The 14,872-nt window shown below is 38.3% G+C and overlaps 1 protein-coding gene across 1 annotated transcript in view; it reads left to right on the top strand.

The window, feature by feature from the left end:
- Nucleotides 1–14,872, top strand: part of HPS5 (Hermansky-Pudlak syndrome 5) — a 33,698-nt gene extending 18,826 nt beyond the window's left edge. Inside the window, 11 exon segments of the mRNA XM_006770884.2 lie at nt 1–60; nt 1,823–1,972; nt 3,327–3,404; nt 3,703–4,280; nt 6,948–7,068; nt 7,268–7,423; nt 7,934–8,053; nt 9,523–9,636; nt 11,086–11,192; nt 12,308–12,578; nt 13,970–14,872. The exon segment at nt 1–60 is cut by the window's left edge and continues 15 nt beyond it. Of these exon segments, the coding sequence (XP_006770947.1) occupies nt 1–60; nt 1,823–1,972; nt 3,327–3,404; nt 3,703–4,280; nt 6,948–7,068; nt 7,268–7,423; nt 7,934–8,053; nt 9,523–9,636; nt 11,086–11,192; nt 12,308–12,578; nt 13,970–14,030 (1,816 nt within the window). The 3' untranslated portion in view covers nt 14,031–14,872.

Genomic DNA, 14,872 nt, shown 5'->3' with positions numbered 1-14,872 from the left:
CATTCCATTATCATTTCGCTCTCCATCTCCTCTTGTGTCTCTTCAGGCTGTCAAGGAAAGGTAAACTAATTAGTCTTGTCATTTAATCCCATTCTGGTTTTACTTTCTTTGTCCCCTTAGGTACTTTTGTGCTGAGAATGGAGAGCCATTTCATTTTATTCACTAGAGGCCCGGTGCACGCAATTTGTGCATGGGTAGGGTCCCTAGGCCTGGCCGGCAATCAGGGCCAATCTGTGGGGTGACCGGCGGGGTGATCAGGGGCCCCTGCTGGCACCCGCCTTGGCTGGCCTGGGGCCTGTGGGCTGGGGTTAAAAAAGACAACAGTGCAGGTGATAGATTATTACATTAACTAGAGGCTGGTGCATGAAATTCGTGCACAGGTAGGGTCCCTAGGCCTGGCTGGAGATCAGAGCCGATCTGTGGGGCAACTGCTGGGGTGATCAGGGGCCCCTGCTGGCACCCGCCTTGGCTGGCCTGGGGCCTGTGGGCTGGGGCGGCTCCAGCATTGAGCGTCTGCCCGCTGGTGGTCAGTGTGCACCATAGTGACCAGTTGTTCCACTGGTTGTTGCACTGTTTGGTCGATTTGCATATTAGGCTTTTATTATATAGGATTTTTAAAAATGCTTTTAATGATTTTACAGAGAGAGGAAGGTGAGAGAGCAAGAGAGAGAAAAACATGGATCAATTGCCTCCCTGGGACTGAACCTGCAGCCTGTGCATGTGTCCTGACTGGGAATTGAACTGGTGACCTTTCAGTGCATGGGACAATGCTAAACTAACTGAGCCACACCAGTCAGGACTGGAAAGACATTTTAAATGAGAAAAAGTAAAGTCTCTAGGTTATTTCTCATATCACCTGTTATATGGAGCTGTTAACTTCTCATTTCCATCTTGGGGAATTTAGCTTCCCTCTTGGAGTAGCTGGATATTTGAGTTGTTATAGATGTGGTTTTTTAACCCACAGACAGCAAAAGTTTAAAAATCTGGTATTTTTCTCATCCCTTATAGAAACAGCTTATATATATATTAGTCATTGCCTTTTCCTTTTTCTTTTTAAAAAAAATTTACTTATTGATTTATAGAGAGAGAGAGAAAAAAAAACCCACGTTGATTTGTTGTTGCACTTATTTATGCATTCATTCATTAAATCTTATATGTGCCATGACTGGGGTTTGAAACCTTAACCATGGTGTATGGGGGGGTGGGTGCTCTTACCAACTGAGCTACCTGGCCAGGGCTATCATTAGTCAATTTTTGATCCTTTCTCAGTTTGGGCTCAGAATTGGAGACTTCAGAAGTCTTTCTAGCTAATCCATGGGACCAAGATTGGCATTTGAGTTTGAGAGAGAAGACTTTGTACAACTACTTAACTGCTTATCTGTCTTACTGGATACAAATTTTGCTTATCAAGAAGAATATGTTGTGACTAGTTGGCAGCTGAGTTTCATGAAGAAATTTATTAATTCTCTGGCTAGTGTGGAGCAGGTGGCCATATGGCTTTCTTTGCTTAAATTGACAGAAACATCACAGACTGGAGTTGAAGACCTTTTCTTTAAAAAAAAAAAAAAAGACCTTTTCTTTAGCACTTAAGGCAGTTTAGTAAATGAAGTGAATTCTTATATTGTAAATTTTACGTGGACCTTATGTGAAATATATAGTTGATTAGGGAAATTGCTGTAAGCAGTCAAGCGGTCTTTCTTTTATTAAGTCCAAGTTGCCTTTCTGGGACTAATAGAAACATAGACAACTAGGTACTGAATTTTTCATTTTTGTTAATAATTAGATTTCTTTTCATGTTAGTTTTTTGGTATTTGACTTCCAGTGTTTCTAGCTTTGTACGTAAAACTACTGAGAAGATTGGCACCCTTCATACAAGCCCTGATCTGAAAGTGAGAACAGAACCCAGGGGTGATGAACAGTTATGTGAAGAAGATGTGAGTCCTGTCACTTGCTCAAAGGAGGAAGACACAGAGTAAGCTCTTGCATATAAATCTGTGTAAATTCTGGAGGGGTCATCTATCAGTGTGAAGAAAACCATAGGCTATGGAAGGTATATATATGACCCTGCTCATTGTTGATTGCTAAGGTAGCTCATAAAAATGGTGAATACCACAACCCTAGCTGGTTTGGCTCAGTGGATAGAGCATCGACCTGCAGACTGAAGGGTCCTGGGTTTGATCCCAGTCAAGGGCACATGCTCGGGTTGTGGGCTCGATTCCCAATAGGGGGCATGCAGGAGGCAGCTGATCAGTGATTCTCTCTTATCATTGATGTTTCTATCTCTCTCCCCTGTCCCTCTCTGAAATCCATAAAAATGTATTTTTTAAAAATTGTGAATACCACAGTAAATGTTGGAAAATTACATCTACCCATAGCAAATCTGTTAAGACAGTTTTAATATAGCAGAGTTGTATCTATCTCCTTCACAATTTCCTCCTTTCCAAATCTCTTCCAAGTTTTGGGATGTTAGAGAAGGAGTATTAAATTAAGAGTAAGGTGACCAAGGATCTAGGCCTTGTCCTGGCTCTGCTTCTGACTAATATGTAACTTTGGGTAGGTCAGTAATATTCTCTAGCCTATAAAGTGAGAGCATTGGTATTGATGTCTTGCCTTATACTTCCTTATGATATGCTGGTGGCATAGTCCTTGTTCTGGCACAGTGTGAAGTGCCTTGTCTCTCTGGTCTCTGCCTCATCTCATGGTTCAGGGAATCTGAGCATTAGAGGCAAGCAACCTCAGCACTCATTCAGGAATCGAGAGAGAGACCCATAGCCCAGTGTGTCTGGGCAGTGAGATGAAATAGAAGGCGTGTTACTCTCAGAATAACTTAGTGAATCTGTATATACTTAGAGAAGAAATGTACAGATATGCCTAGGCATTTTAGGCAGCCCTCAGCCTGACCTTAGCTCACCTTTCCAGCCTCATTTTTAAATTTCAGTCCTGTGGGAGAACTAGGTATGTATACTTCACTGTCTTTCTTTGTGTTGTTTTCTTCTGCTTGCAGTATTTCTCCCCATATTTTCTGACACAAATACCACTTCCTTAGGAAAGTTTCCATTGTTTGCCTAGTCAGAAGAATTACTCCTTTTTTTGTGTGCTTTCATAGCACCATGTATGTGCTGCTCTTTAGCATTCATTTTATTCTCTTTTAGATTATAGTTAGTTATTTGCATGCATTTCTTTTTGACTTGAGCCATTGACCATTTTGTATACTCATCTGTTTATTTCATTTAACACTAAGTACAATACCTGCCACTTAGTAAGCACTTAGAAATATTTGTCTAAGGAAGCTATAATCCCATCTAACTCTTTTCACTCTCTTCTAGGGGAATAAAAGAAGTAACTAGTCAACCTCCAGAAGAAGATAAATTCCAAGAGCTCAAAATAGCAACGGCAGAAGCAATGTGAGTATTTATGAAGGGGGAAGTTTTATAGTGAATGGGAATGACCTTTTGGGATCATCACTAATGGTCCCGAGACAATGTGGGGCAGAGGTAGTCTCATTTGGAATTGAAATTTGAGAATTAGTATACAGTTAATGTTCTCTGTATTGTCATGTTGCCTAGGTAGTTGTTAAAGAGTAGAAAAGTAAAACTTGTATTCCAGATTAGTATGCTGTATTCATTAGGTTTATTTAGCATGAAATAACTTGTTTAAAAAAACACACATAAAACAAATTTCATATTTGTTTGTCTTGTATAGGACCAAGCTACAGGACCCACTGGTTTTATTTGAACCTAAATCTCTGAGAATGGTTTTACAGGAGTGGCTTTCACAGTTAGAAAAAACATTTGCCATGAAGGACTTTTCAGGCATTTCAGGCACCTGCAACTCATCCACGACATCGAACGAGGATGTACTATTGTTTGATGAGTCAAAAAATGGAATATTGGTTGAAGATAATGAAAAAGAAAAAAGGGACTCTTTAGGCAATGAAGAAACTGTTGATCACAAGGCATGTGAATCTGTAAATAGTCTGAGGGAGCCCTTGGATGACTTCTTTCGAGTATGTTCTCCATGGAGCATAGCAAACGGTCTCTGGAAGGACCTGGCTGAATTGACAACACTGTGTTTAGAATTGAAGGTACTGAACTCTGAGATCAAAAGCACAAATGGACATGAGGACCACACTTCGCAACAGCACTCTTCTGAAATTCTGGCTTGTCAGTTCCTAAAGAAGTACTTTTTTCTCCTGGACTTGAAGAGAGCAAAGGAGAGTATCAAGCTTACTTATGCAAACAATCATTGTGTTTGGGATACTTTTATCGAAGGATTGAAAGGTAATAGTCAGATTGCCTTACTAAAGGTAGAAATTGATATAGAGCACCTTGGCAGTTTTGAGTTGAAAATATAAGAATTAAGTAGAAAATTACCTCTGTTCTGGTTAACCTCCATTCTTTTTTACACTCAATTTAATTTTTGGAAGGCAGCTATGCTCACCACTATACCACCAACGCCGACACAATTTAATTTTTGATAGTTCTTCAAATATTGCTTTAATTTGCATCTGTATCATAAGAAATTAGTTTTCTTTCTTTCAATCATATTTAGAAAGTGACAGCAGTATTAGAGAAGTTGGGGTTAAAGTAAGATTTTTATAAGCATAGATATATAAAAATGAAAAAATCCCTCTGAGTAACTTACTAATATTTAGTAATATTAGTAATGTTTACCATTTATTGAGTACTATTGTGTGCCACTATTTTTGCTAAACACTTTCCAGGCATTGTTTCGTTTTGTCCTTATAACAATCTTCAGAGGAGATGGTGAGGAAACAGGCACAGGGAGATTATAATCATTAAGTAGGTTACACTGCTGTACTATCTCATGAAATATTAACTCAGATTTTGCAGAAGTTTATTTCTTGCTTATATACTATTCAAGGCAGATGTTTCAGGTCAGTAGGCAGCTCTCTTCCATATGGTAATCCAGAGTTCCGAATTCCTTTCATTTTTTTTTAGTTCCATCCTCCTTTGGGTTTGTGATTGAGATTGGGTTGTCACGTGCTAGAGAAAGCACATGGTGGGTCAAACATGCTCTTATAGGCTTGGCCTGGTGGTTGCTTACATCTCTTCTGTTCACTTTTCATTGGTAAGAATTCTATCACATGACCCCATTTAACTGCAAAGGAGACTGGGAAATGTAACCTATCCAGGTGTCCAGAAGGAAGAGAATGTATGTGGCCGAAAAGCTTGTATGTCTGCCTTGGAGATTTGGTTGACAGCCAGCAGTCTTTCTTTTACACTTGAGTGAAGGTCACACTATTTGTCATCCTCATGTAGAAACCAGCTCTCATACTCCAGAGACCATGCATGCGCTTTCTACTGCATAGGCCAGCCGTGGGCAAACTACGGCCCGCGGGCTGGATCCGGCCCGTTTGAAATGAATAAAACTAAAAAAAAAAAAAGACCGTACCCTTTTATGTAATGATGTTTACTTTGAATTTATATTAGTTCACACAAACACTCCATCCATGCTTTTGTTCCGGCCCTCCGGTCCAGTTTAAGAACCCATTGTGGCCCTCGAGTCAAAAAGTTTGCCCACCCCTGGCATAGGCCCATGTTTTTGAAGAGGTGAATTTTTTAAATTCAACATTCTGCTTGAATCAAAGATGCCGTCTGTCTTATACTTGGTTTAGACCTTAAACACACTTTTCATTTATTAGAAAAGTGAATAGTCACAAGTCAAAATACATTTTTATATTATTGACTTAAAGATCTTTTTGTTTTCTAGAAAATGGATTTATAATATCTGCTTCAATTGATATTTAGCTGTTAAAAGTAAAAGAAATGATTTCAATTTCTTTTTCTGTGTTGAGGCAGACTTTTATTTGCTATGTATGTTCCTATTATGTAATCATATCCAGCCCTGGTCACAGGAAAATAACAGAAAAGAATCTCTTCAGCCTGATTGGTTGTTAACTTATTACCAGAGTTTCCTAGAGCAAGCCTGGTAGTTAGTTTGAGATTATACACTGCTTGCTTGAATTTAGGGTTACGTTTGGCTTAGCTTCCACCCAATCTAAAGCTTACCTTTGCTTCCCAAGCTTTAAATGATGGCCTCCTCCCTGAATTACCTTAAGTACTTATTGCCTGATACAGTCAAATAGGAAATAATAAAACTGAGAAGAAATGATTTTTTAAAAAATCAGAAATTGAATGTTGGTGTTTTAGACATGGGTTGTTGAACAGGCTCCACCCTTGCAATGATGTTGTAATTATGAAAACAGCCTTTTAACTACAAGTGGTTTTTAATTAGATCATAATTCACTTTTTTTACCATACATGGCTTTAAATGAATAGGCTGTTCCCAAAAGTCAAGTCTTTGTTCAGAGAAAGAAGTTTTTCCTATACATGTTTAAGAAAAACATAGGTCAGTCCAGCCGGTGTGGCTCTCAGCAGTTGAGCATCAACCCAGGAACCAAGAGGTCATTGATCCAATTCTGAGGCGGGGCACATGCCCAGTATCAGGTTCCATCCCCAGTAGGGGGCTTACAGGAGGCAGCCAATGATGATGTTTCTCTCTGTCCCTCTCCCTTTTCTCTAAAAATCAATAAAAACATATTTAAAAAATAGGTAAAAATTTTTAAGTTAATTTAATTAAATTGGAATAACTTATTTTGTTTCAAAAGAAAAAATAGGAATTTGGCATTGATAGTATACATATATACTGTATATCTCTTTTTCAAGGGTAATAGAGACATATATTGGTGATCTCTTACTTTTTCTTGTTTAAAACTTGTAATATGCTTGGCCTCCCAATTTGGTTTTAAGGTTCTTAAAAGCAGAGGTCGAATCTTGTTCTTGTTTGTCTCTCCTGCAGTGCTTAATGAGCATAGGGCCTTGCACAGGGTAGGTGCATGAGTCATGGTTGTTGAACTAATGTGTTCATGAATTAAATATTTACAGTTATGAGATGAAGGGAAAAGGGTATGTTTTATCTTTCAGAAATGGCAAGTTCCAGTCCTACATATATGGAGATGGAAGAAGGAGATCTACCAACAAAATTAAAATTAGTGGATGACTCGGTCCCTTTTGACAGTCCTTTGTTGATTGCTTATGCTACCCAGTAAGTTGTTGTGTATGTTGTTTATATGAACTAAATCACATGCATTTTTTTTTTGGTCTTAGTCTGTAAAGTTTTATTCAGTTGCATGTTTGTCAGCTTCTTGTTAGTGTATTTATTTCTAATAAGTACTTAGATAATGTAACCAAGCTATATCATCTCACTGGAGTTAGAGACTAATATGTTTTATTTTTAAATGCAGATTGTATGAGAAGTTTGGGGAATCTGCCCTTCGATCCTTGATCAAGTTTTACCCATCAATTTTGCCTTCGGATGTCATGCAACTTTGTCATCATCATCCTGCTCAGTTTTTGGCCTATTTAGACAGTCTAGTGAAATCAAGGCCTGAAGATCACCGGTAAGAAGGCAAGAATTACTAGTATTTGTAGATTTTTCTTTCTTCAGATAGGGTATTACCTCTCTTGTATAGCAGTTGTAGGATTTTTACTGTCAGCTGCCATAGAATTGAGGCATCTACAATGAAAGAGAAGGATTTGGGCAGTTGAAACTAGACAGGTTTCATTTTCTATCTCTACACAGCCCCTGTTATTGAGACTGGCTATTCTTCCCACCCTGCACCACCACCCTTCTTCTTCCTTCGATTGATTCTTATTTGCCATACTGACTTTTATTTCTCTTTTTATTTTTGGCTGTTTGGTATTTTCCTTATTATCTTGGGGCTCACCTGTTCATTTAAAAGGCTATTAGACTTTCACCAGCTTTTCTAGACATTTTGTAGCTGAAGTTATTTTCAAGTTATATTATTCACTATATGATTCCTCAGTAATATTTTCACATCCCCACAATTTATGTTTCCTTTTTCAGCATGAAAAGTGGTGACTTTTCTCCCCTATTTTCTGTCTCCTAGGCAGTCCTTCCTTGAGTCCCTTCTACAACCAGAGTCTTTAAGATTGGATTGGCTGCTGTTAGCAGTGTCCCATGATGCTCCCCCAAGCACAAGCACTATGGATGATGAAGGAAATCCCAGGTATAGAAATCCTCTTTTTAAGCTCTGATGTTTCTTTGGAATGGAGCTGGTTTATTCACATATAGCATTCCTTGCTTACTTCAGGAACAGCTCTGGAAGAGACTGAGCCAAGTTATGGTAGTAACGAGATTGAGTGCACTTCCTAGTGGTTCTGAACATTTTTTAGTTATAGATCCTATTAAGAACCTGATTTCTCCTAGAAAAATGCATATCCATGCAAAACAAAACTGACCCTTTTAAGCTCTTTCATGGACCCACATTAAGAGCTCTTGATAACCAAACCTGTGTTAGAAGTGTTACATGCACCTCTCATAGACACCAGAGAGGTGTTATCGGAAAGCCCCCTGAAGGAAGAGGGCTGTCCCCACCTTGATTCTTGTCATGCTCATCAGAATGAATTCTAACGAGTGACTCCCAGATAATTGTGTTAAAGTGAATTTATTAAGAAAGTAATTTAAAAAGTAAGGCATGCAAATTTATTAAAGGAACAAGGCAAGCAAATTTATCATTCTGCATAACGCACGTATGGGCTCTCTTGACTAATCCCAGGAGTTATGGGGTGGGGATTTGAGGGCGGGGGGAGGGTTTGCCTTATATACTTTTTTGTCTATAGATTTTAAAACCCCTCTGCCAAATATCTTGGTTAATTTTTAAGGTCCCCTTTTTACTTTGTTTTGGCTTGCCCAGAATTTGTGAGAAGCACCTGGCAATTTTATCTTGCCATGCCCTGAGACTGCTGGCTTTTCTGTTTAGGGAATGGGATGAGATAGACTGCATTCCTCCTTCTTCTTTCCCCTTCCTCATTTCACTATGCTGTCTTTGGAGACACATTAACCATTTGCTCTCAAATGTCCTTAGCTGGGGAAGATAAGGGCTTGTTATTTACAAGCTAGCTGCAAGCTGTCCAAACTGCTTGGCCTTATTTTAATTTTCTTGTCTCAGTTTCCCTATTCCTCCTGCCCTGGAATTTTTGTAGCTTTTTGCTATCCTGTAACAGAAGGGAAAAAATTGTGCATATGTGTTTGTGTGTATTTTCTTCCCAGAAATTTCTAGACATACCTGATTTAGGATTAAAAAAAATAGAATTCATAAAAAATACACACTGATACTTATAATGTGTCACAAATGATTCTCATATTTTCCTGCAGAGAAGCTTTAAAAGCCCCCAAATACCTATCCTATATGCCTAAACTAAAGGTCTGGAAGGATATACAGTGGCTATCTGAGTGGATGAAAGTATAGGCTTCTTTCTTTTGTTTTTGATTACCTAAAAATGTCTAATTTTAAATAATAAGTAGGTATTTGTGATAGGAAAAATGTTTAAAATTTTTTAAAATCCAAGTAAAAATGTTTGAAAAATATAATAATGGAACAAATATAATTAAATTCTGCTCTTACCTATTAGATGACTAATAAGCATTTTGTAGAATTTGTTTCCTATCTAATTTAGGGAGTTTTTCATTTCACAGGCCTCATTCACACTTGTTTTCCTGGGGTTACAGTCAGCTGATCCTTCATCTAATTAAACTACCTGCAGATTTTATAACCAAAGAGAAAATGACTGACATCTGCAGATCTTGTGGGTAAGAGAATTTTCTTAGAAGCTGAAGTTAAGATTAGAATCATTTCAGTTAATAACTTTGTAGTAGTTAAGGGCCTGAATTGATATACTTTATCGTTTGCGAATACTCTTTGCTACAGGAAAGTATCTTAAGTGATAGTTAAGTACACAAACTTTTCCTTTTAATTTTTGTGCATATTTTTTTCATATTTGTGGGTGGGGCCACAACATTAGTAACAAAGAAACAGAATTTCCGGAGGATGAGGCCCAGAAATCAGGATTTTAAAAAGATTCCCAGGTGATTCTAACGTGCAGCCAACGTTGAGAACCACTGGCTTAGTTGCTAACCCCAGGCATACAGATGGTATTTAATTAAGCTCTAGACTGTGATTTGAATTATAATTGCTATAGGGTTGACCAAATTGGGAGGGATCAGAATGTTCTCAGGAGAATTGCTAGTGAAGGACTCAGGGAGGAGATGAAACTTTGGAGGTAAGCCCTGAAGGCTGGATAGGATTTGTATTTAAAAGGAGCCAGGAGGAGGGCTGGTGAGGCTTAAGAAACAAGAATAAGGGCAGGAAAACCTGACATTACTTTTTATTCATACCACATATTAGTCAGTTAGTTATTGCCAAGCCATGTTATCGTATGTGACCCCCCTCGATTATAATCTTTTGAAGATAGGGACCTGTTTCTTCCTTTTCCCTTATAATGGCAGGTACTTGATACATGTGTATTTATTGATAATGAAGGATGAAACTTGCCAGGTGGTGGGTGATGATATCATGGAGGACCTTGAAAGTTGGTCAGAAGAATTTAGTCATCAGTAGAGACCTTTTAGACTTTTGCATATGACATAAAAATGGAACTTTCTGGAAATCATTTTTAGTGTCATACATGAGAAAGATTGGAGACAGAAAGGCCAGCTTAAAAGCTATGGCAGTAATTCATTCTTAACTGAATTGGTGATTAGTAAGGCAGCAAAAGGACCACATCCAAGGGACATTTAGAAGGAAAATGCAGTGGGATTTATAATACTGGATATAGCGAATGAAGGGGGAGAAGAGTCAAGGAGAACTTTCACATTTGGAGAAAATATGCTAATTTGTTTTGAATCTTTACATTTATAAAGTATGTATATATATATAAAGTAATAATTTGTGCTTGGCCTTGAATGTCAGTATTTACCACTAGCTTTTATTCTTTTTTCTTATATACTCCCAATCAGGGCTGTCAAAACTTAATGGTAATGGAAATATTCTGCACTGTCCAGTATGATAGCCATTAGCTACATGTGACCACTGAGTACTTGAAATATGGATTGGTCAGCTGAGGAACTGACTTTTAAATTTTATTTACTTTTGCTTAATTTAAATAGCCACATACACCTAGTATCTTTTGTAATGGACTGTGCAGCTCCAGATAAATTCACTGCCTTTTATTCCTTTCTTCTACTTTGGTTTCTTTAAAGTTTCTGGCCTGGATATCTTACTCTCTGTTTGGAGCTGGAGAGAAGAAGAGAGGCCTTCACCAACATAGTATATTTGAATGATATGAGCCTGATGGATGGGGACAGTGGTATGTTAATCCCATTTGTTTATTCTTGGTTGTATTTTAGAAGTCACTTCAGACTGTCAATAAAGAAATTTGGTGGACATTTCAGTGATTATGTATATAATTCTAGCTAGCCGTCAAATTTGTAGTTTGTTTTTTAAAATTCTGTATCACTTGGTAATTATACTAATAAAAGGGTAATATGCTAATTAGACCAGGTCGACTGGACATTTTCTGGATGTCCGACTTCCTTGCGGACAAAGTCATGGTGGGAGGGGCCGAGGTGGAGGTGGTTAGGGGCGATCAGGCCGTCAGGGGAGCAAGCAGTTAGGGGCGCTCTGGCAAGCAGGGGAGCAAGCAGTTAGGGGTGAGATCAGGCCAGTGACGGGGAGCAAGCAGTTAGGGGGGCAATCAGTCCAGCAGGGGAGAGCAGTTGGGGGTGATCAGTCCAGTAGGGGAGAGCAGTTAGGGGGTGATCAGGCCAGCAGGGGAGGGCAGTTGGGGGCAATCAGGCTGGCAGGGGAGGGCATTTGGGTGCAATCAGGCCGTCAGGGGGGTGGTTAGGGGGTGATCAGGTCGGCAGGCAGAGGTGTTTAGGGGCAATCAGGCAGGCAGGCAGGTGAGTAGTTAGGAGCCAGTGGTCCTGGATTGTGAGAGGGATGTCTGACTGCCGGTTTAGGGCTGGTCCCACAAGGAGTCCCAGATTGGAGAGGGTGCAGAGGCCGGGCTGAGGGACACCCCCAACCCCACCCCGGTGCACGAATTTCGTGCACCAGGTCTCTAGAAAATATATAAGGATAGTGCATTTATGTGTTTGTCTAAGATCTGTCTCCTTTGCTGTAAGTCCCAGAAGAGTTCTTCATTACACATTCAGCGCCCAGCATAGAATATGCCCTGAGTAATTAATGAGTCAATGAAAGAATATTGAAGTTAATTTTGTGACTTTTCCTTGTCATGAACTATTTATTCAGCAGATGTTCAGAAAACATCTTTGTGTTAGGGTGATGAGATTATGTTCTCTAATATTTGTATGTTGCAACTAAATGTTTTCATAAACTGTTTTGACTGTCTCATATGTGCAGGCAGAGTACAAAGAGCAGTCAGAGCCAATATTTCTATGTTTTTGTGTGTTTGTGTAGGTTGGATCCCAGAAACCATGGAGGAGTGGAAACTTCTCCTACATCTTGTTCAGAACAAAAACACAAAGCCAGATCCCCAGAATTCACCAAATGGGAGCTTCAGTGATGGGCCTTCCCCTGTTAACCTGGAGAATGTAGCACTGCTGTTAGCTAAGGCCATGGGTCCAGATCGGGCCTGGTCACTGCTACAGGAATGTGGTTTGACACTTGAGCTGTCAGAGAGGTTTACCAGAACCTGTGATATCCTAAGGATTGCTGAGAAAAGACAGAGGTAATACCTGTCTGTCATGCCCTCTCCATAGGTGCTTTGGAAATGTGGAAACCCAAGATTTTCAGAGGGGGATGGGACTAGAGAGATCATCCAGTCCCAACCCCTAACAACAGATGAGGGGACTGAGACTCACCTGTTGATTAAGGTGATTAAGGGAAGAGGCTAAAGTAATACTTTGTTCACAATCATGACCAAGGCAGTTTGGATTAATGTGAATGAATATCTGATGTGTACTCAGTTCTTTAAGAATATTATTGGTATCAGATACCTAATTGTCTTAGGTTTTTTGTTTGTTTTTTAGTTGTGGTCAAGTACAGATAACATAAAATTAACCATCTTAACCATTTTTTAGTGTTTGGTTCAGTAATGTTATGTGTATCCATACCATTGTGCAGCTCAATTCCAGAGCTTTTTCATCTTGCAAAGCTCTATATCCATTAAACAATAACTTCTCATTTTCCCCTCCACCCAGCCCCTGGCAACTGCCATTCTACTTTCTGTCTCTGTGATTTTGACTATTCTAAGTACCTAATTTAAATGGAATTATGCAGTATTTGTCTTTTTGTAACTGGCTTATTATACTTAGTGTAATGTCCTCAAGGTTTATTCATATTATAGCAAGTGTCAGAATTCCCTTCCTTTTCTAAGGCTAAATAATATTCTATAATATGTGCATACCACATTTTGTTTATCCACTCATTTGTCAATGGACACTTGGGTTGCTTCTACCTCTTGTCTCTGTGAGTAATGCTGCTATAAATATGATTGTATAAAATGTCTCTCTGAGACTTTGCTTTCAATTTTTTGGGGTATGCCCAGAACTGGAATTGCTGGATCATATGGTAATTTAATTTTGAGAGGAACTGCTATAACTTCTCCATAGAGGCTCACCATTTTACATTCTTGTTCACAATGCACAAGGGTTCCAATTTCTCTACATTCTTTTCAATACTAGTTATTTTCTGTTGTTTTTTGTTTGTTTTTGGTGTGTGTGTTTAATAATAGTTGTCCTATGGTGGTATCTTATTGTGGTTCTTACTTGCATTTCTCTAATAATTAGTGATGTTGAGCATCTTTTTAATGTGCTTGTTGCCATTTGTATGTCACCTTGGAAAAGTACCTATTCAAGTGTTTTGCTCATTTTCAGTTGCACTATTTGTTTTTTTGTTGTATGAGTTTGTATACATTTTGTATATTAATCTCTAAAGATACATGATTTGCAAATGTATTCTATTCTGTAGGACAGGATGCCTTTTCACTCTGTTGATTGTGTCTTTCGATGCTTAGAGTCAGACAGCTTTTGAATCCTCTATTTATAGTTTTTAAAGTTTCTTTGTAAAGAATGAACAATGAGAACTAAATTTACTTGTTTCTTTTCTTTGTGATTTCAGAGCCTTGATACAAAGTATGCTTGAAAAATGTGATCGGTTTCTCTGGTCTCAGCAGGCCTAGTAGAAGAAGATTCAACAGGATGTCATAACATTTTAAGGAAAATGGAATCATGCTCCTGAATCTTCCGAATGTGTTTGTTATTGAAGGAAAGGCACCACTTGAAAACCCTGCTGCCTTATTGGGAGTACTTTGGCCAGTGTCTGTAACCTCTGTATTTATGGCTTATCTGTGACCTCAGTGATTCTCAACCAAAGTTGAATCTTGAAAGGAATTGGTCCTTGTGTGCTGATATGAAGAGTTCTGTAATCAGAATGTGAATGCTCACAGCTATGCAGTCCTTACTAGTATTCTGAACAGTGTTATTTATTTCTTGCTTGTGGATTGTAGGAGCAGAAGTTTCTCGTTGTGATCACACGAAGACATATCATTTAATTGACAGGAGTTGAATTCTTTTTATTCTTGTCTAGGGTAGTTGAGAAATTACTGAAATATGACCTGGTGTAATGGAATTAATACAAAAAAGAAGTGAAACACTGAAGACTCAAATTAGATATGTAAGTGAAATGGCCCCATATTTAATTTGAACTAATTTAAAATACATTTTTTGTAGTATTTGACATTTTGTAATCTGAATTTGACATTTTATACAACTGATTAATTCATTACTGATAATGTTTTAACTTGAATTTTTCCTAAACAGAGTAGTTCAAAGAAATCATGCACTTCTAGAAATTATTTTTTTAAAGTCACAATAAAGAAAGGCTAAAACTAATGAAGACTGAAGCAAGTGCTCATATTATTTAAGCCAAGTACTAGATTGGGATTTGTCAGACTTCTATAGATATAGCATGTTATATTAATAATAAATGTAAAATCTGATTAAAGTTTTCATTTGAATAGAA

The sequence above is a fragment of the Myotis davidii genome, unplaced genomic scaffold, assembly GCF_000327345.1.
Source record: "Myotis davidii unplaced genomic scaffold, ASM32734v1 scaffold2325, whole genome shotgun sequence".
Lineage (NCBI taxonomy): Eukaryota > Metazoa > Chordata > Mammalia > Chiroptera > Vespertilionidae > Myotis > Myotis davidii.
This window is presented reverse-complemented; position numbering and strand designations above follow the sequence as displayed.